The 23032-nt window shown below is 44.1% G+C and overlaps 1 protein-coding gene across 2 annotated transcripts in view; it reads left to right on the top strand.

Annotated features, from left to right (window-relative positions):
• adcy5 (adenylate cyclase 5) overlaps positions 1 to 23032 on the top strand; it is a 424142-nt gene that overhangs the window by 377096 nt on the left and 24014 nt on the right. For both annotated transcript variants that reach the window (XM_087989343.1, XM_043694258.2), the window contains 3 exons: positions 2279 to 2395; positions 12119 to 12283; positions 15445 to 15620. In XM_087989343.1, coding sequence (XP_087845469.1) covers positions 2279 to 2395; positions 12119 to 12283; positions 15445 to 15620 — 458 coding nt within the window. The remainder of the gene's footprint in view (positions 1 to 2278; positions 2396 to 12118; positions 12284 to 15444; positions 15621 to 23032) is intronic.

Here is a 23032-nt window from a genome sequence, read left to right as displayed (position 1 = left end):
CATGCTGCAGCTGAACAAATCTCTGGTGTGGCCACATTTGGAGTATTGTGTACAGCTCTGGTCACCGCATTATAGGAAGGATATGGAAGCTTTGGAAAGGGTTCAGAGGAGATTTGCTAGGATGTTGCTTGGTATGGAGGGAAGTACTTACGAGAAAAGGCTGAGGGATTTGAGGCAGTTTTCATTACAGAGAAGAAGGTTGAGAGGTGACTTGAAACATATAATATAATCAGAGGGTTAGATAGGTTGGACAGTGAGAGCCTTTTTCCTTGGATGGCGATGGCTAGCATGAGGGGACATAGCTTTAATTTGACTGGGGCAATACACCTGTCACACTGTAAAAAATGTGTTAAAGTGAGCTCAAGCTGGACAATCGCTCCTCTTGGATCAGATGGACATACAATTGTAAGAGAAGCAGAGAATTCAGTGCCATTCACCTCAAGTCTACACTGACCCTCTGAAGACAGCCCAATCAGACTCAGCCAATCCACCCCCAACCATCCTATCACAAAAGCTAACTAAATCGATGTTTATTTTGAATATTCAGTTCAGTGTAAACTTCTCTCACTTTGCTCATTCTACAATCTCAGGCATGATTGAAAATGTCAGGTTGAGAGGAATGGATTAAAAATTATTTACAGGATCATCTTTAAGCCAATTTCTTTAATTAGAATGGAAAAAAAGCATAGGAAGAAAAGGAAGCTGATATGTTGAGACAAGTTCTGTGAAGTTTCAATGTCAACATTCAAGCTTCAAGTAAGAAGAACTCTATCTTGTTTATTCTGCAGGTTAAAAATCACACAACACCAGGTTATAGTCCAACAGGTTTAATTGGAAGCACTAGCTTTCGGAGCGACGCTCCTTCATCAGGTGATTCTGCAGGTTGATTGCAAGAGAGAAACACCGTCCATGCAGTGCCGGGCCAGTTCAGACTGGTTCTCTCTCATTGTCTAGCTGCAGCTGTGAAAATGTTCCTTACTGAAACGTGATTTGGAGATGCCGGTGTTGGACTGGGGTGGACAGAGTTAAAAATCACACAACATCAGGTTATAGTCCAACAGGTTTATTTGGGAGCACTAGCTTTCAGAGCGCTGCTCCTTCATTGGGCAACCACCTGCTGAAGGAACAGCACTCCAAAAGCTAGTGCTCCCAAATAAACCTGTTGGATATAACTGGGCGTTGTGAGATTTTTAACTTACTGAAACAGTCATTCATTACTTTAATTCCTGGATTTAATATGTAATAATGCGTACACCATATAATGGAAGCCATTCAGCCTCTTGAATCCAGCTTGTCATTCAGATGCGGCTGTACAGGATGTACGTTCGGCCATTTGTGGAATATTGTGTGCTATTCTGGTCTCCTTCCTGTCAGAAGGATGTTGTGAAACTTGAAAGGGTTCAGAAAAGATTTACAAGGATGTTGCCAGGGCTGGAGGATTTGAGCTATAGGGAGAGGATGAAGAGACTGGGGATATTTTCCCTGGAGCATCGGAGGCTGAGGGGTGATCTTGTAGAGTATTTATAAAATCATGAGGGGCATTCATAGGATAAATAGACAAGGTCTTTTCCCTGGGGTGGGGAGTCCAGAACTAGAGGGTATAGGTTTACGGTGATAAGGGAGAGATATAAATGAGACCTAACGGGCAACTTTTCACGCAGAGGGTGATACGTGTGTGGAATGAGCTGCCAGAGAAAGTGTGGAGGCTAGTTCAATTGCCACATTTAAAAGGCATCTGGATGGGTGTATGAATAGGAAGGGTTTACAGGGGTCTGGGCCAAGTGCTAATGGGACTAGATTAGGTTAGGATATCTGGTCGGTACAGATGAATTGGACCGAAAGGTCTGTTTCCGTGCTGTACCTCTCTATAACTCTATGGTAGCTGGTATATATCTGAACTCCATTTAAACACTGAATGTGTTGAAAGAAAAAAAGAAATTGCTGGAAAATCTCAGGAGGTCTGGCAGTATTTGTTGAGAGAAAATAGAGTTAACATTTTAGGTCAAGTGACCCTTCGACAGAACTGAACGTGTTGAGGTGGAATTCCCCAGGGAAGTCACTGATTGTATCAAGAGGCAGGAGAATACTCCACAAGGAGCATCCTGAGAATGTCAGACAAGGTAAAACTCCCCAGGTACTAGGTTACATGGGTTGGGATTAGACTTTGCTGTTGTGTAATGGATTTCAAATTGTTGATTCTGTCACTGTAACGAACAAGGTTCTGAGTTTTTTTAAAAACTTTAAGTAATTGAGATCTTGATCCTTCTTTTGCCCCCAGCTGTTTCCTCACCCTCTGCAACGTTTATCAAGGAAGATCGTCCAGTCGAAATTGAACAGCACCATAGTTGGGGTGTTTACCATCTCCCTGGTATTCCTGTCAGCATTCGTTAATATGGTAGGTGGAGTCTGCATGAGGGGAGCTTATGTTCGACAGCGTTAACATCCCATTACAAATCAGTGCAGGAAGATATCCCACCATCAAAACTGGGAAAACACAGTAAGGAATGCATTGGAACCAGGATGAAAACGAGTTTGATACGTGTTAGAACCAGGATAACAGAGTCTGTAGTGTGTGTTCAATCCAGGTTAACATAGTCTGCAGTGTGTTAGACCCAGTACTGAGTCTGCAGTGTGTTAGATCCAAGATAACAGAATGCATTAGAAACGAAAACAGAAATTGCTGGAAAAGCTCAGCAAATCTGGCAGCATTTGTGGAGAGAAATCAGAGTTAATGTTTTGGGTCCAGTCACCCTTCCTCAGAACTGACGGTAGGTAGAGTCAGCAGTGTGTTACACCCACAATAACCTAGAATCGTTTAAACCAAGGGTAACACTGAGTTTTGATTGTGTTAGAGTGTGTTTACGAGACTGAAACCTGCCTGACAGGAGTCTTAGCAAAATTGTGTCCGAAGGGAATCAGAGAAAACACTCCGCAAGTTGGAGTCATACCTAACACATAGGAAGATAATTGTTGGAAGTCAGTCATTTCAGCTCCAGGACATCTCTGCAGGAGTTGTTCAGGGTAGTGTCCTTGGCCCAGCAATCTTCAGCTGCTTCATGAATGACTTTCCCTCCGTCTTATGGTCAGCGTGGGGATGTTCACTGATGATTGCATAATATTCAGCACCAATCAAATCTCCTCAATACTGAAGCAGTCCACGTCCATTGCAGCAAGACCTGGGTAACATCCAGGTTTGATCTGATAAATGGCAAGTAACACTTGTGTCACATAAATGCCAAGCAATAACTATCTCCAGTAAGAGAGAATCTAACTACTGCCCCTCAACATTTGATGGCATTATCATCACTGAATCCTTCACTATCAACATCCCAGGGTTACCATTAACCAGAAACCAAACTTGACAAGCCAAATAAAAAAATGTGGTCACAAGAACAGGTCAGAGGCTAGGAATCCTGCAGCAAATAACTTACCTAAATCCCCAGAGCCTGTCCACTATGTACAAAACAAAGGTGAGGAGTGTAATAGAATATTCCTCACTAGCTCCTGGAAGAGGGCAGCTAGAACTGTGCTCAATCCAGGACAAAGCAGCCTACTTGATTGGCATCTATCACCTTCAACATTTACACCCTTCATCACCAATGCACAAAGCAGCAGTGTTTAATTAGTTAAAAATCACACAACACCAGGTTATAGTTCCAACAGGTTTATTTGGAAGCACTAGCTTTCAGAGCGCTGCTCCTTCATCAGGTGGTTGTGGAGTATAAGATCATAAGACACAGAATTTATAGCAAACGTTTACAGTGTGATGTAACAGAAATTATACATTGAAAAAGACCAGGATTGTTTGTTAAGTCTCTCATCTTTTAGAATGAACATGTTGGTTTCAGTTCTTTCATATGCCAACAAAATCTGACCCAACCAATGATGCCTACATCCCTTTAATGAATTTTAAAAACTCACAAATAATACAAAGTGTGGAGTGTGTCAAACTCAGATATTATTCTTATGAAGTTATAACAGTGACTACACTTGCATAGTACTTTATTGGTTCTAAAGTACTTTTAGGATGTGGTGATGAAAGAAACTGTATAATTATAAATCATTTGCTCATGTATAGTTCATTTCTCCTTTAAAAGAATGAATATCCTCGACATCTAAGGAAACCAGCCATGAATGAATAATAGAATAGAATTAACACACAATAGAAGGTTTACAATTACACAACCCCTTTGGACTTCTGAATCATTGTATTTCAGCTACTATTAATTCAGCTCCTCATATCATTGGGATCATTAATTCCTCTCAGTATCCTTCCCCCTTCGCTCTCCCCTCCTCTCCCCTCCCCCTCCATGTTCCTGATTATATTGCAACTGATCTCATTCCAGCTCTCTGCTGCTGGCTAGGTCAATGACCTCTTCTAACATCCTGTGTTAACGAGTTCATCACTTCTGATATTACTGCAGTTCCCTCTTGTCAGGCTCTGTAACTACTCCCGGCCAGAATGCTATGTTATTAATACATGGAAATGTATTGCACAGACAACAGCTATTCAGCCCTTTGGCTTTTTCAAAGAGCTAACCATTTAGCCACACGTGCTCCTGCTATATCCTGCTGTGCTGGTTGGTTTTAAATCCTAAATTCACACCAACTACTCCTATAAATGCACACATGGAGGTAGGCTTAAACTTTGTGATCCTCCAAGAGCAGGTTTGCAACTTGCCCAACCTTCCTTTCCAATCAGACAATGCAAATTAAAATTAACTTCCTAAACCTAAACCACACATGCAAAGGATTCAACACTCACGCCCACATAAATCCATAGCACTCGTGCACACACAGGCGGGGACACACACGTATATATAAGCTCACATATAAGTTATGGATGTAGCCTCACACACCGACCCAGACTGAAACAATTGTTTGATCAAATGGAAATATTTCCCCAGTTATAAGACCATGAGACATAGGAACTGAAGCATGCCATTTGGCCCATCAAATCGGGTCTGCCATTCAATGAGATCATGGCCAATCTAAAAAGCCTTAACTCCACTTTTTTGCCCTGTCTTTACAACGTTTAATCCCCTTACTAGTTAGAAATCTGTCTGTCACCCTTGAATGTACTTAATGACCCAGCCTCACCAGCCCTCTGCGGTAAAAAAATCCACAGATTCACTATCCTCTGAGAGGAGAAATTCCTCTTCATCTCTGTCTTAAATGGACAACTCTTTTACTCTAAGCTAATGCCCTCTGGCTCTTCCAAAAGGGGAAACAACATCTCCACATCTACCCTGTCAAGTCCCGTTAAGAATCTTACATGTTTCAATAAGGCCTCCTCTAAACCTGAATGAACCTCAGTTTCTAATAATCTCTGTAACATGCAGAAAGCACGTGCATTTATACGCTGTCTCTCATGCTGTCATGACACCCTTCCATGAAATTTAAAGAAAAAAAGTACTTTTTTAGGAAATGTGGTTGCACAGTAAGCTCCAACAAACAACGCTGTGATAATGACCTGAAAATTTCTTTCACTGATTTTGGTTGAGAGATATCTGTGGCCCAGGACACTGGGGAGAAGTCCCCTGCTAATTGTCACTTAGTGCCATGGAATCTTTTACACCCAGCTGGAAGAGCAGATGGGCCCTCACTTTGATGTCTCACAAGAGAGACAGCACTTCCAGCAGTACAGCACTTGGAGCTATCTGAAGTATCAGGGTTATGGGGCTGGATTTTATAACATAGAACATTAGAACATAGAACAGTACAGGCCCTTTGGCCTTCGATGTTGCACTGACTTGTGGAACCAATCTGAAGCCTACCTAATCTACACTATTCCATTTTCATCCATATGTTTATCCAATGACCATTTCGATGCCCTTAAAGTTGACAAGTCTACTACAGTTGCAGGCAGTGCATTCTACACCCTTGCTTCTCTCTGAGTAAAGAAACTACCTCTGACATCTGTCCTATATCTATCACCTCTCAATTTAAAGCTATGCCCCCTCTTGTTTGCCATCACCATACTTGGAAAAAGGCTCTCCTTGTCCACCCTATCTAACCCTCTGATTATCTTATATGTCTCTATTAAGTCACCTCTCAACCTTCTTCTTCTCTCACAAAAACAGCCTCAAGTCCCTCAGCCTTCCCTCCATACCAGGCAACATCCTAGTAAATCTCCTCTGCACCCTTTCCAAAGCTTCCACATCCTGTAATGCGGTGACCAGAACTATATGCAATATTCCAAGTCCGGCCACACCCGAGTTTTGTACAGCTGCAGTGACCACTGATAATGTTTTGATGTTTCATTGGTAGCTTCCAAAACATTAGGAGAAAGTGAGGACAGCAGCTGCTGGAGATCAGAATCAAAATGTATGGCGCTGGAAAAGCACAGCCAATCAAGCTGCATCCGAGAAGCAGGAGAATTGATGTTTTGAGCATGAGCACTTCATCAGAAATGTATGGAGGTGGACCCAAGGGGGCTAAGAGATAAATGGGAGGGGTGGACTGGGGCGAAGGTAGTTAGGAATGCAATAGGGAGATGAATAGGGGTGATGGTGATAGGTTGGAGAGGAGGGTGGAGTGAATAGGTGGGAAGGAAGATGGACAGGTAGGACAGTTCAAGAAGGTAGTGCTGAGTTGGAAGGTTGGATCTGGGATAAGGTGAGGGGAGGGGAAATGAGGAAACTGGTGAAATCGATGTTGATGCCATGCAGTTGGAGGATCCAAAGGCAGAAGATGAGGTGTTCTTCCTCCAGTCATCAGGTGGCTAGGATTTGGCGGTGAAGGAGGTCTAGGACTTGCATGTTTTTGGCGGAGTGGAAGGGGGAGTTGAGGGTGGCCACTTCAACTCCACCTCCCACTCCGCCAAGGACATGCAAGTCCTGGGCCTCTTCCATCTCCAAATCTAAGCCACCCAACGACTGGAGGAAGAACACCTCATCTTCTGCCTTTGGACACTCCAACCACACAGGATCAATGTTGGCGTCACCAGTTTCGTCATCTCCCTGACCCCCACCCTATCCCAGATCCAAACTTCCGACTCAGCACTGCCTTTTTGAACTGTCCTACCTTCCTTCCCACCTATGCATTCCACCCTCTGCTCCGACCTATCATTATCACCCCCCACCTTTATCTATCTATCGCATTCCTAGCTACCCTCCCCCGCCTAACCCCCTACCTATTTATCTCTCAGCCCCCTGCGTGCCCCCCATCCCGCCATTCCTGATGAAGAGCTTATGCTCGAAATGTCAACTCTCCTGCTCCTCAGATGCTGCCTGACCAGCTGTGCTTTTCCAGCGCCACACTTTTTGATAACTTCCAAAACATTGTCTAGTTGCATTTTACTTCAAAGAAATTATCTCTCTTGCCGGTAAGGGTTAGCCCCCTTGACCTCAGGGAGACTTACTAACCAACACATGCTGGAAATAGAGAGCAAGTGAACAAACAAGGACACCAAAAACAAAGTACACTCCTCAATATTCTCCAGCCTGTCTAATTCGGCATTTGGTGGCATTCCTGATGAATGGCTCATTTAAATCTCCTTTTAGTTTGTAAACAACAGTCTCAAAAATGTCCCTAGTCAGGTACTCGAGGTTATTTTTGTTTGGTTGGCTATGTATCTCATACATCCAAGGATCCAGTTGCAAACGTGGGAACCTCTCTCTGTCTACTTAAGGGCCTCAATTAGCCCAAACACTTGCCCCCAGTATGTGTATTGACAGGGGTTTAAGTGAGCAGGTGGGAACAACAGCCATGTCATTATGCCCAATTTAATGCATTCCTTCCCATGCCTTCCACTTGCCAACCTGTCTCTTGGGAAAGAGTAGAATTCTACAATATCTAATTACTATCTTGATTCCCATCAATTCTTTCCGGCTTTTGGCCTTAGAGTCATAGAGATGTACAGTATGGAAACAGACCCTTCGGTCGATCTAATGGATAGCACATTTGGCTGGTGGTGTATAACTAGGGTTGTGGACTAATGGGTGGATGGAACTGATTCATTATCGTCCATTCTTTTTTTCATCATTGCCCAATACTACCTTCAGTCTCCAGAGGCTGTGCACAACCCATTTGCCAAAGCGAGGTGGCTTAAATGCTGCGTGGCAAGAGCTGAAGGTTGAAAACTCATCAATTCATAGCCCAGAGCTTTTCGCTTGTCCTGTGTTTGGGCAGAATCATACCTTCGGCCAATGGCAGGTTGGCAGGTGGGTAGTAGTGGGAGAGAGGGGATTGGGTGGAATGCCTTGGTTGCTTTATGGGGGAGGAGTCGGGTAGTCCATCTGCCCTGAAGTCAATTGAGTCAAATAGCTTTTTCTTTATTCATTCATGGGTTGTGAGCATTGCTGGCTGGGCCAGCATTTATTGCCCTTGAGAAGGTAACGCTGAGCTACCTTCTTAAACCGCTGCAATCCTTAGGGTGTAGGTACACCTGCAGTGCTGTTAGTGACATTGAAGTGACCCAGTAACATTGAAGGAACGACAACATACTTCCAAGTCAAGATAGTCTGTGGCTTGGAAGGGAACTCGTCCCTCTTAAAGGCCTCTTCCTGATTTACTGCAGTTTTTCCCACTGTGGGCAGTGACTAGAGTCTTGATCAAAGTTGGCCAGGTCCCACTCCTTAAATCTGACTCAAGGTCAGGGTTCCCATCACCCCAACCTATTACCCTGATTCTTCCACTCACTGCCTATTTAAGTGGTAACCAACAAAAGCTACTCACAACTGAAGTCCCTGAACAGATTCCTACAGTATGGAAACAGGTCCTTCGGCCCAACAGTCCACATCGACCCTCCAAAGAGTAACCCAGCCAGACCTATTTCCCTCTGACAAATACACCAAACACTATAGGCAATTTATCATGGCCAATTCACCTAACCTGCACATCTTTGGACAGTTGGAGGAAACCGGAGCACCCGAAGGAAACTCGCGCAGATACAGGGAGAACGTGCAAACTCCACACAGACAGTTGCCTGAGACTGGAATCGTACCCAGGTCCCTGATGCTGTGAGGCAGCAGTGCTAATCACTGAGCCACCATGCCACCCCTGAGCCACCGTGTCACCCATTTCTGAACACTTTCTTCTTAGGAAGGACATAATAGCCTTGGGGGGACTAAAATTTAAAGCTTCTGAAGAAGGGTCACTGGACCATCTGCTTTCTCTCCACAGATGCTGCCAGATTTGCTGAGTATTTCCAACAATTTCTGTTTGTGTTTCTGATTTCCTGCACCTGCAGTTCTTTGATTTTTTGTTTAAGTTTAAAGCTTGTCCACTTCCAGCCAAAGCACAAGTCAGGAGTGTATTGGAATACTCTCAGTTGCCTGGATGAGTGTAGCTCCAACAACATTCAAGAAAGTCAACACCAAAGCAGCCCACTGGATTGACCCCACATCCTTCAGTTTTAACATCCACTCCCTGTGCCACCAATGTTCAATAGTAGCAGTATGTTCAATCTATAAAATACACTGCCACAATTTGACAAGATCCCTAAGAACGCATCTTCCAAACCCACAAGCACTGCCATCTAGAAACTAAAGTGGCAGGGGGTTGGGAACCAAGTGAGGTTAGAGGACATTAAGGAAGCAGTAACTAAAGCCTGTAAGGAACTGGATAATGAAGTCAGTGTGACTAAGGGGAAGAGTAGGCAGGGAGCAGATGATGAGCACAAAGGGACAGGTGGTCTAAGGTGCATTTGTTTTAATGGGAGAAGTATAGTAGGTAAGGCACATGAACTTAGGGCTTGGATCAGTACCTGGAAGTATGATTGAGACTTGGTTGAGAAAGGGTATGATTGGCAACTAAATATCCCAGGATGTAAATGCTTCAGGTGGGATAGGGAGGGAGGTAAAAAGGGTGGATGAATTGTATTACTGGTCAGAGAGGATATCACAGGAGCAGGAAATCGATGTTTTGGGCACAAGCCCTTCATCAGGCCTTTGCCCGAACGTTGATATTCCTGCTGCTCAGATGCTGCCTGATCTGCTGTGCTTTTCCAGCACCATTCTAATCTTGACTGTAATCTCCAGCATCTGCAGTACCCACATCTGTCTGGATTTTAAAGAGAGGTTGATTAAAGTGCAGGACAGACATGTCCCTGTGAAAATGAGGGATAGAAATGGCAAGATTAGGGAACCATGGATCTCTGGTGAAATTGTGAGACTCAGAGGAAAAAGGAAGCAAACATAAGGTCTAGGGGACTGAAAACAGATGAAACTTTGGAAGAATATCGGGAAAGTAGGACTAATCTGAAACGAGAAATTAAGAGGGCTAAAAGGGGTCATGAATTATCTTTAGCAAATAGGGTTAAGGAAAATCCCAAAGCCTTTTATTCGTATCTAAGGAGCAAGAGGGTAACTAGGGGAAGAGTTGGCCCACTCAAGGACAAAGGAGGAAAGTTATGCGTGGAGTCAGACAAAATGGGTGAGATTCTTAATGAGTACTTTGTGTCGGTATTCACTGCGGAGAAGGACATGACGGATGTTGAGGTTATGGATTAACCTACAGTTTGATTACTGTGGGTCAAGTCAGCATAAGGAGGGAGAACGTTTTGGGTATTCTAAAAGCAATTAAGGTGGACAAGTCCTCATATCCAGATGGGACCTATCCCAGGTTACGGAGGGAAGCAAGGGAGGAAATAGCTGGGATCTTAACAGATATCTTTGCAACATTGTTGAACACGGGTTGGGTCCCAGAGGACTGGAGAATTGCTAATGTTGTTCACCTGTTTAAGAAGGGTGGCAGAGATTATCCAGGTAATTATAGACCAGTGAGCCTGACGTCAATGGTAGAGAAGCTGCTGGAGAAGATACTGAGGGATAGGATTTTTTGAGGAAGTGACAAAGTTGATTGATGAGGGAATATCTGTAGATGTCATATACATGGACTTCAGTAAGACGTTTGATAAGGTTCCCATGGTAGGCTGATGGAGAAAGTGAAATCACATGGGGTCCAGGGTGTACTAGCTAGATGGATAGAGAAGGTATAGGTGATCTGATTGGCCAGTTTGCAGATGACACTAAGATTGGTGGAGTAGCAGATAGTGAAGGGGACTGTAAGAGAATACAGTAGAACATAGATAGATTGGAGAATTGGGAAGAGAAATGCCAGATGGAGTTCAAACCAGGCAAATGTGAGGTGATGCATTTTGGAAGATCCAATTCAAGAGCAGAATATATGGGTAAATGGAAAAGTTTGGGGAAAATTGATGTAGAGAGAGTTCTGGGTATTCAGGTCCATTGTACCCTGAAGGTGGCATTGCAGGTCGATAGAGTGGTCAAGAAGGCAACGGCATACTTTCCTTTATCGGATGGGGTATTGAGTACAGGAGTTGGCAGGTCATGTTACAGTTGTATAAGACTTTGGTTCGGCCAATTTGGAATACTGCGTACAGTTGTGGTTGCCACATTACTAAAAGAATGTGGATGCTTTGGAGAGAGTGCAGACAAGGTTCACCAGAGTGTTGTCTGGTATGGAGGCTGCTAGCTATGAGGAGAGGTTGAGTAGATTAGGATTATTTTCATTAGAAAGACGGAGGTTAAGGGGGCACCTGATTGAGGTCTACAAAATTATAAGAGGTATAGACAGGGTGGTTAGCAAGAAGCTTTTCCCTAGTGTGGGGGACTCAATTACTAAGGGCCACGAGTTCAAAGTGAGAGGGGAAAAGTTTAAGAGAGATACATTTGGAAAGTTCTTTACGCACAGGGGGATGGGTGCCTGGAGCACCTTGCCAATGGAGGTGGTAGAGATGGGCACGATAGTGTCATTTAAGTTGTACGTGGACAGATACACGGGGCGGGGAGCAGACCCTTAGAAAATAGGTGACAGATTTAGATAGAGGATCTGGATCAGTGCAGGCTTGGAGGGCCAAAGGGCCTGATGCTGTGCTGTAATTTTCTTTGTTCTTCTTTGTCCTAGAAGGACAATGACTAAGTGATGACTGTCCATGTCCCATGAACAAATACATTTGAAAAATGCACTCAATATTTTAGGCTCACAGATGAAAAACATCCAATACGTTAATAGCAATTTTAGGGCTGCCATTGTCTGGGAAACTGTATCCCATAGGAGAAAGAGCATAAGACAACCGAGGAGAAAAATAGGGTGAAAACTTGAGGTGAATTGATAAGTAACCTGTGATTCTCTGCTTTGTTTCTTCTTCCAGTTTGTGTGCAACACCCAGGATTTGCACAGCTGTGTGGCTAAAGAGTACAACACAACTCCAAACAATGTCAATGCCTGTCATGTCGCCAATTCCTTTGCCAACCATAGTCTAGACCTAGAGACAGGACTCTGCGGGGGACTTCAACCCAGCTGTAATTTCCCTGAGGTACCTTATTTCTTGATACAGAGCTAATATAATCTTTCTGCACAGAGCGAAACGATTCAGCCGAGCACTTCTGTGTCAGCACACGGAAAACATATCCAGTCAGTTCCACTTTTCACCAATATTTCACGTAAAAACATTTCCGCTTCATGTATTTATGCAGCTCCCCTTTGAAGTTTAATATTGAAACAACTTGTTCCAGACAATGCATTCTAGATCATAATAACTTGCTGTGTAAAACCGTTTACTTCCTCGATCTTTTGCCAGTTACCTTAAATCTCTTCGAGTTACAACCTTCCTGCCACATTTACTCCATATTTACTCTATTTTGAACACACATGATGTTTTCTGGGGAAGAACATCCCGCTTTCCCCAGTCTCTCCAATATTATCCTCAGCGCTGGTATTAATCTCATAACCTTCCTCCGCACCCTCTGCAAATCCTTCACATCCTTCCTGGAGTCCAGGGTGGGCCATAACGTATCAGCTGAAGCTGACCGTCATTTTGATGTTAGACTGATGTCTAGATCTAACAAAGATCTCAGGAAAGTTACATTTACAGCTGTTTTCTAATCAACCTTTCAGAGATGTTGTGACACATCACTCGAGTGGGTGGGATTTGAAACTGGGCCTCACTGCGCCACAAAAGACCCTGAGTTAAATTTATACACTGGCAGTTGTGAGGGAGGCTAGTGGGGAGCAGACTCATATCAATCAACATGAATTATCACACACATTTAAGTGATTCAGTAAGATAAATAGAGAGAAACTATTTCCTCTGCAGGTGAAGCCCAGAACATATTAGAATGAAGCCATTCAGAATGGAAATCTCCATAAACACTCAAGAAGTTCAACAACATTGAGAGCTAAGCAGCCCCCTTGCTTAGTACCATATCCATCAGCTTCCACATTCACTCCCAGCACTACTGATGCTCAGTAGCAGCAGTGTGTATCATCTACAAGATACACTGCAGAAATTCACCAAGGCTTTTTCAACAACACCTTCCAAACACACAATCACTACCATTAAGGACAAGGGCTGCAGATGCATGGGGATATCACTAGCTGCAAGTTCCCCTCCAGATCACCCCACCTGAATTGGGTAAAACAATGACTGCAGATGCTGGAAACCAGATTCTGGATTAGTGGTGCTGGAAAAGCACAGCAGTTCAGGCAGCATCCGAGGAGCAGTAAAATCGACGTTTCGGGAACAAGCCCTTCATCAGGAATACAGGCAGAGAGCCTGAAGGGTGGAGAGATAAATGAGAGGAAGGTGGGGGTGGGGAGAAAGTGGCATAGAGTACAATAGGTGAGTGGGGGTGGGGATGAAGGTGATAGGTGAGGGAGGAGAGTGGGTAGGAAGGAATACAATGGGTGGATGGGAGTGGGATGAAGGTGATAGGTCAGAGATGAGGGTGGAGTGGATAGGTGGAAAAGAAGATAGGCAGGTAGGACAAGTCATGGGGACAGTGATGAGCTGGATGTTTGGAACTGGGGTGAGGTGGGGGAAGGGGAAATGAGGAAACTGTTGAAGTCCAGATTGATGCCCTGGGGTTGAAGTGTTCCGAGGCGGAAGATGAGGCGTTCTTTCTCCAGGCATCGGGTGGTGAGGGAGCGGCAATGAAGGAGACCCAGGAACTCCATGCCCTCGGCAGAGTGGGAGGGGGACTGACTATAGCGCTTTTCCTTCACTGTCATTGGATCAAAATCATGGCACTCTCTCCCTAACAGCATTGTGGGTGTCCTACACCCCAAACCCAGCAGCGGTTCAAGACATTTGCTCATTCCAAAAGATGTGCAGGTCAGGTGAATTGGCCATGCTAAATTGCCCACAGTGTTAGGTGCTTTAGTCAGGGATAAATGTCAGGAAATGAGTCTTTGTTGGTTACTCTGCGAAGGGTTGGTGTGGACTTGTTGGGCTGAAGGGCCTGTTACCACACTGTAGGGGATCTAATCTAATCTAAACCAACTTTCTCTGGGGTTCTTAGAGATGGGCAGGAGAAACATCCTCTCAGCATTTACCCTGTCAACTCTTTAAGAACCCTGCATGCTTTAATGAGATCACTCCCATTCTTCTAACCTCTAGTTAGTAGAGTCTGTATAGCCTTCATTCATGAGACTATCCCTCCATACTGAGGATCATCCTAATGAACCTTCTCTGAACTACCTCTAATGAAATTTTATCTTTCCCTAAATAAGGAATTAGGTAATAATAATATCTCTTACCTAATGTTAACGCAATTGACCAGTACTAAGCTACTTTTAAGCTGTTATCTTAATAGTCTACAGGAGTTGGGAGGTCATGTTGCGGATGTACAGAACATTGGTTAGGCCACTGTTGGAATATTGCGTGCAATTCTGGTCTCCTTCCTATCGGAAAGATGTTGTGAAACTTGAAAGGGCTCAGAAAAGATTCACAAGGATATTGCCAGGGTTGGAGAGTTTGAGCTATAGGGAGAGGCTGAACAGGCTGGGGCTGTTTTCCCTGGAGCATTGGAGGCTGAGGGGAGACCGTTATAGAGGTTTACAAAATTATGAGGAGCATGGATAGGATAAATAGACAAAGTCTTTTCCCTGGGGTCGAGGAGTCCAGAATTAGAGGGCATTGGTTTGGGTGAGAAGGGAAAGATATAAAAGAGACCTAAGGGGCAAATTTTTCACACAGAGGGTGATACGTGTATGGAATGAGCTACCAGAGGAAGTGGTGGAGGCTGGTACAATTGCAACATTTAAGAGGCATTTGGATGGGTATATGAATAGGAAGGGTTTGGAGGGATACGGGCTGGTTGCTGGCAGGTGGGACTAGATTGGGTTGGGATATCTGGTTGGCATGGACGGGTTGGATCGAAGGGTCTGTTTCCATGCTGTACATCTCTATGACTCTATGACTCTACTTCTTGTTACTGCCTCTTTTGCTGATGACTTGTTGGTGGTTAATCCTTCACCACTCACTGCTAGTAAACCCTGCAGACTAGTGTCACAAGATGTTTTGTTGGCATCAGATCTGCCCAAAGCAGATCTTTTCACAACCAGGTATCGGCTGCAGGCGGCTCATATTAACACTGTAGGTGCTGGGATGGAGAAGTTACATGAGTAGGAATGATTCCCGTTGTACAAGGAAACCTATTCTAATGAAGCTGTTTTTGTCTGCTTTCCTTTGAACAGTACTTCACCTACTGTGTGCTGCTGAGTTTACTGGCCTGTGCTGTATTCCTCCAGATCAGCAGCATTGGAAAGCTCGTTCTCATGCTGATCATTGAACTGGTTTACATTGTAATGATGGAGCTGCCTGGCGTCACCCTTTTTGATAATGCAGACCTATTGGTTACTGCCAACAGTCTGTAAGTAGCCATTTACGAACCCACTGCTTTATTTTGCAATTCTAGTATATTTATGATACCACAACAAAATGATGAATTTTAAAAGGAGGCTGATAGCATGCTAAATACGGTCATGCAAGCAAAGAGAGTGTAGTAAACCTTTTTGAATCACTGGTTAGGTTTCAGCAAGGTGTCCAATTTTAAGGATTCGACTGTATTAACTCAGGAACCAAAGGAGAGCAAAAGAGAAAATGCTAGAAAATCTCAGCAGGTCTGGCAGCATCTGTAAGGAGAGAAAAGAGCTGACATTTCAAGTCTAACTGACCCTTTGTTAAAGCTTTGACACAGGGTCAGTTAGACTCGAAATGTCAGCTCTTTTCTCTCCTTACAGATGCTGCCAGACCTGCTGAGATTTTCTAGCAATTTCTCTTTTGGTTTCAGATTCCAGCGTCCGCAGTAATTTGCTTTTAACCAAAGGAGAGCATTCAACCCCCTGAGTCAGTTCCATTCAATCAGAAATAAAAGCAGAATGCTACGGATACTGAAGATTTGAAGCAAAAGATAGAAAATGCTAGTGCAATTCAGCAGATCTGGCAGCATCGGTGGAGAGAGAAGCAGAGTCAATGTTTCGAATCGGACTGAAATGTGACTGTGACCCCCAAGGACTGCCGTGTTTCAAGGAGAAAGCTCCCCACCATCCTCTCGAGGGCAATAGGGATGGGCAATAAATGCTGAGTGATATCTACATCCTGTGTTCTAACTCAAGATGGTGAATGGCTTTGAGAAGAACCTACAGTTGATAGTGCTCCCACATACCTGCTGCCCTTGCCCTTCTAGGTGGTAGAGGTCTTAGGTTTGGAAGGTGCTATTGAAGGAATTTTAGTGAGTTGCTGCAGTGCATCTTGTAGATGGTACACACTGCTGCTACTGAGTATTGGTGGTATAGGGACTTATGGTGGGGCATTTAGGATTCCAATCCAGCAGATAACTTTGTCCTGCACGTACTTGAGTTTCTTGAGTGCTCTTGGGACCCCACTCATCCAGGTTGTTTCTTTGATTAACTTCAGAGTCCATCTTCCCCTCCCCACAACCAGAGGGTTTAAAATATGACAAAGATATGGATGAAGAGTGAGTCAGCATGTCAACAAATATGGTGCAATAACAATACAAAAGTAACTGGAGAATCAATGAGTAATTGCAAACCCATCGGATTTATTTTTAACTCCTGAGAGCCAAATGGTTTCTTATATTCTCAAAGAAAATTACAAACTTAACATGCAAGCAACAGACACTGAAAATGCAGAGGTGTCAGCATTACGAATGAGTGAAGACAGTTTAATTTGGCAGGTGTCAATACTTACTGTTGACACATACCAATAAACCTGCTGCGTGTGGCCAGCATTATTTGTAGCTTCCTTACAGTTTTCTCACTAAGTGGGTGGATTCTTCCTAGACTGAGTCATCTTCTCCACATACTTGTTAAAACCAAGGCCTCTCCTGCTCTCCGATAGATATCAAGGACTCTGAAACTATCAGGTAAAGAGCAAACAATTCTTAAATCATCCTTAACCAAACAGTGCCATACACTTCCAAAAGATCGAAAGTCAAGCATACCTCTGAAAACACCTTGTCCATTAGCAATGATCCAGGGAACAGGAGATTCGACGTTTCGGGCACAGGCCCTTCTTCAGGAATGAGCAGAGAGTGTTCAGCAGGAGAAGATAAAAGGTAGGGAGGAGGGACTTGGAGGAGGGGAGTTGGAAATGTGATAGGTGGAAAGAGGTCAAGGTGAGGGTGATAGGTCGGAGTAGGATGGAGGCGGAGAGGTCAAGAAGAAGACTGCAGGTCAGGAAGGCGGTGCCGGGCTGGAGGGATCCGGCTGAGACAAGGTGGGGGGAGGGGGGATGAAGAAACTGGTGAAGTCCAAGTTCATCCCCTGCGGTTGGAGGGTTCCCAGTCGGAAGATAAGACGCTCCTCCTCCGACCGTCGGGTTGTTGTGGTTTGGCGGTGGATGAGTCCAATGACCTGCATATCCTCGGTGGAGTGGGAGGGGGAGTTGAAATGCTGTGCCACAGGTTGGTTGGGTTGGTTCGTCCGGGTGGCTCAGAGGTGCTCTCTGAATCGCTCCGCAAGTAGGCGGCCTGTCTCCCCAATATAGAGGAGGCCACACTGGCTGCAGCGGATGCAGTAGATGATGTGGGTGGAGGTGCAGGTGAATCTGTGGCGGATATGGAAGTTTCCCTTGGGGCCTTGGAGAGACCTCCCCCCTCACTTCTCTCCAAGGCCCCAAGGGAAACTTCCATATCCGCCACAGATTCACCTGCACCTCCACCCACATCATCTACTGCATCCGCTGTAGCCGGTGTGGCCTCCTCTATATTGGGGAGACAGGCCGCCTACTTGCGGAGCGATTCAGAGAGCACCTCTGGGCCACCCGGACGAACCAACCCAACCAACCTGTGGCACAGCATTTCAACTCCCCCTCCCACTCCACCGAGGATATGCAGGTCATTGGACTCATCCACTGCCAAACCACAACAACCCGACGGTCGGAGGAGGAGCGTCTTATCTTCCGACTGGGAACCCTCCAACCGCAGGGGATGAACTTGGACTTCACCAGTTTCTTCATCCCCCCTCCCCCCACCTTGTCTCAGCCGGATCCCTCCAGCCCGGCACCGCCTTCCTGACCTGCAGTCTTCTTCTTGACCTCTCCGCCTCCATCCTACTCCGACCTATCACCCTCACCTTGACCTCTTTCCACCTATCACATTTCCAACTCCCCTCCTCCAAGTCCCTCCTCCCTACCTTTTATCTTCTCCTGCTGAACACTCTCTGCTCATTCCTGAAGAAGGGCCTGTGCCCGAAACGTCGAATCTCCTGTTCCCTGGATGCTGCCTGACCTGCTGTGCTGTTCCAGCAATAAAGTTTCAACTTTGATCTCCAGCATCTGCAGACCTCACTTTCTCCATTAGCAATGAACCAAGTTCAACACAATGAGATTTCAAAGACAGGTAGAAATTTCTAAATAAGATGGATTGAAATCCTGGAACTCCCTTCATAACAACATTGTGGCTGTGTTTACATTCCATGGACTGCAGCAGTTCAAGGCGGCAGCTCAGCACCACCTTAAATGGTGGGTGATAAATGTTGGCCCAGACATCAATGCCCATGTACCATGAACGAATTAAAAGAAAACAGTTCTCATTTATACAGTGTCTTTCACATTTACAGCCAATGAAATGCTTTTATGAAACACAATTACTCTTGTAAAGAGGAAAATTGCTGCATAAATTTGAACATGACAGCAGTGAAATTAATGATCACATCATTAATTTTAGTGTTTAATGTTGTGGAGTAAATATCGATCAAGGTTTCAACTCCCGTGACCATGCCTTGTACCACAGCAGCTGTGTCTATTATATTTCTCCTGTAGACTCAGGTCTTTGTGCTTGGTCCTTCATGGATTTTATCCCACTGTAGCTACATTAGGCATTTCCTTTGGGTGTCTGTACTGCAATGTCCCACTAGACTGCTCATTTCATAGCTTTGTGATACCCTGCAAGCAATATTAGGATGTAAAATCAATTGGAAAATGCATGTGTTAATGTTCAAATGTCAATGAGGATTTCTCGATTCATTCATGGGATGTGGGCATCACTGGCTAGGTCAGCATGTATCACAGATCCCTAATTGGTAAGGGTCAACCACATTTCATGTGAGTCTGGAGACACATGTAGGCCGGACAAGGTAAGGATGGCAGATGTCCTCCCCTATACGATATTAGTGATCCATATATTTTTAACAGAGGTTACATGGTCACTATCAGGCTAGCGTTTTAACTTGCATTCGAATAATTTACCTTACTTAATTCAAATTTCACCATCTCCCTTGTTGGAATTCAAGAAAACATTCACCTAAAGGTCTGGGTTATTAGTCCATTGACAATTATGAGGATAGGGTGAAGACGTTGGGACAGTTCTCCTTGTAAAGAAGAAGACTAAGAGGAGATCTGATAGAGCTTTTCAAAATCATGAGTGGGCTGAATAGAGTGTTCCCACTCATAAAAGGTACAAGAAAAAGAGGATGTAGATTTAAAGAAATCTGCAATTGAAAGAAGGGTGAAGTGAGGAAAAACCTTTTCCAAAAGAGAGTAGTTAGGATATGGAGTGTTCTGCCTGGAAGTGTGGTGGAGGCATTCAAGAGATTGTTACTTTGATAAAATAATGTGCAAGAGTATGGGCATAAATTCAGGAGATTGGCCCTAGGTAATGATGGTCTTTTTTACGAACAGGTGCAGGTGTGAAAGGTTGAAGGACCTCCTGCTGCACTGTAACACTTGATTCTGTGACATTGCCACTATGCCTCTGCCTTCTGCTCTGAATCCATTGCATACCAAGCTTGTCCTTAATTTAGGATACTTTTCTCACTCTCAGTAGGTCTTCACTTGCGCAATGGTATATATCATAGAATCCGACAGTGTATAAGGAGGCCGATCAGCCCATCGGGTCCACACCGACCTTTCGAAGAGCATCCCACCTGGACCCACCTTCTTACCCTGGAGCCGGTGTTGGACTGGGATGGACAAAGTTAAAAATCACACAACACCAGGTTCTAGTCCAACAGGTTTATTTGGAAGCACTAGCTTTCGGAGCGCTGCTCCTTCATCAGGTGGTTGTGGAGAATAAGACTAAAACGCACAGAACTGAAACCAACATGGTCACTCTCAAAGATGAGAGACTTAATAAACAATCCAGGTCTTTTTCAATGTATAATTTCAGTAACATCACACTGTAAACTTTTGCTGTAAGTTCTGTATCTTACAATCTTATTCTCCACAACCACCTGATGAAGGAGCAGCGCTCCGAAAGCGAGTGCTTCCAAATAAACCTGTTGGACTATAACCTGGTGTTGTGTGATTTTAACTTTGTCCACCTAATCTATACATCCCTGACCGCTATGAACAATTTGACATGGCCAATCCATTTAACCTGCACATATTTGACTCTCCATCAGAGAAAGGGCCTCATTTTAACATTTCATTCGAGAAGTGACAAATGTGACAGTGCAGCACTCCCACACTAATGCACTGGGAGTGTCAGCGTAAAGTTCCTGTTTATGTCCTGGAGTTGGAAACTTGATCCCACCATCCCCTGACCCAGAATCAGTGTTTATTTCTGTTGAGCTCCAGATGGATTCTGTCCAAGGAGGTGTGAAAGAGAACCATACTTTTGCACTCAAGTTCCATTGACATAATGACCAACATTCAAGTCCCATTTCAAGTTTTATGCACAAAATTCAGGATTGATACTTGCAGTACACTTCAGTACTGAGAGAACACTGCATTGTCTGAGGTGCTGTCCTTCAGGTGAAGCTTAAAGCTAACCTACTTGGGAAAATGTAAAAGATCCTAAGTCAATATTTTGAAGTGCAGGGGAGCTGTCTCAGGTTTACTGGTTAATATTTATCCTTTAATCAATATCACAACAAAAATATCCCATAATTATTACATTGTTGTTCGTGGGAGCTAATTGGTAACTGTGTTTTCTACATTACAAAGGTAGCTGAATTCTAGAAGTATTCCATTGGATATAAAATGCTTTGAAATGTCTTTCTTTTAGAATTAAAATTAGCATTAGATTTATTGTTGCATGTACTCACATGAGTGCAGTGAAAATTTTACAAAATTGCCACTTACGGTGCCACCTTAGATAGAAAGCTACCTCGGTATAGATTCTTAGGAATTTTTTACAAATTACACTAGTTTTTTAGTGATATACGCACATGGTCCATGAAAATTCCTTTCTGCCTTTACAGTTTTTTGTTTCCCATCACTAAGAAAGTATTTTGATTTGACTTCCATTCAGTGTTGCAAAATTGCATTATAAAAGCTGTCTGGTAAATTGGTAAAGTTCAATGCCATCTCTTCAGCATTATGCTGTGGTATCTCCCAGTGTCTCTGGCTCACAAGCAGAAGCTTGATGATGCTCCTTTCTCTTTAAATTCGACATTTAGAAATGCTACAGGAAATTTTTAATGTTGGAATCGATTATAATCAAAAAAGGACAAAGTAGATCATGATTCTGTTGTGCTTAAATGACTATGAGCTATGGTTATTTAGTCAATGCTATTCCAAGCAGTGCATTTGTCCTAACTCAAATATTTAATTTGCCCATTTTACTGAAATCCTCATTGACATTTGAACACGAACACATGCGTTTTCCAATTGATTTTACATCCTACTATTGCTTGCTGGGTATCATGAAGCTGTGAAATGACTGCTTGATGCAGTGAAATATTAATGCAACAGAAGGGAATGCGAAAACTGTGGCTGATTAATGAGCAGAATCATAATGGGTCTCTGGATTGAAATGTAAATGTGAAATTTGTCGATCTGAATTTACCTCATAATTCATTGACAGTTGTCAAGGGACAGAGTGGTACAATTATTTGTGTCTGTCCCCGTGCTGTTGCTTCAGACTTGCTGATGAACAGATACTTATGAGCAGAGATCTTTCGCCTCCTCTCTTCCACCCCCCTACCCAAACCCCATAGCTATATTGGAGCATTCTGTTCCACCCACAGCCTTATGAGGAAAATAAACACAGGAATATTCTGGAACTCTCCAGCAGGAGGCAGGTCAGTCCTCACTGAGGAAAATCAGCTGGGATTTTCCAGAATAAGGGTGTCCTCAAGGAATCATGCAGGGTGTTGTGACTTTCCTTTGAGCAATAGAGACCATCTGTCATTAAAAAAAACTTGCATTTGTATTTGATTACAGATTACATTACAGATTACAGATTACAGATTACGTGGGCGGCACAGCGGCACGGTGGCACAGTGGTTAGCACTGCTGCCTCACAGCGCCAGAGACCCGGGTTCAATTCCCGCCTCAGGCGACTGACTGTGTGGAGTTTGCACGTTCTCCCCGTGTCTGCGTGGGTTTCCTCCGGGTGCTCCGGTTTCCTCCCACAGTCCAAAGATGTGCAGGGCCAGGTGAATTGGCCATACTAAATTGCCCGTAGTGTTAGGTAAGGGGTAAATGTGGGAGTATGGGTGGGTTTCGCTTCGGCGGGTCGGTGTGGACTTGTTGGGCCGAAGGGCCTGTTTCCATACTGTAATGTAATGTAATGTAATGTAATCTAATCTAATCTAATCTATTTCATTGAGAAACGATTAATGAAGTATTCTTAAAGTGTAGTCACCGTGTTAGTGCAGAAAACACAGCAGCCAATTTGCAAACAAAGATTTGGTGACATTGTGACCATGTCACTGGACTAGTAATCAAGAGGCTTTACTCTGAGGCTCTGGGGACCTGAGTTCAAATCCCACCTCAGCATAAAATCCCTAGTTTGGAAAGAGGCCATGCGCCCATTGAGTTTGCACTGACCCTCCAAAAAGCATCACACCCTGAGGCCCTTACCCCATCCCTGCA

Source organism: Chiloscyllium plagiosum, unplaced genomic scaffold, assembly GCF_037043375.1.
Source record: "Chiloscyllium plagiosum isolate Xiang-an unplaced genomic scaffold, Cpla_swu_hap1 HiC_scaffold_7, whole genome shotgun sequence".
Classification (NCBI taxonomy): Eukaryota; Metazoa; Chordata; class Chondrichthyes; order Orectolobiformes; family Hemiscylliidae; genus Chiloscyllium; species Chiloscyllium plagiosum.
The sequence above is the reverse complement of the archived record's forward strand: the minus strand, read 5'-3'. Positions and strand labels throughout refer to the sequence as shown.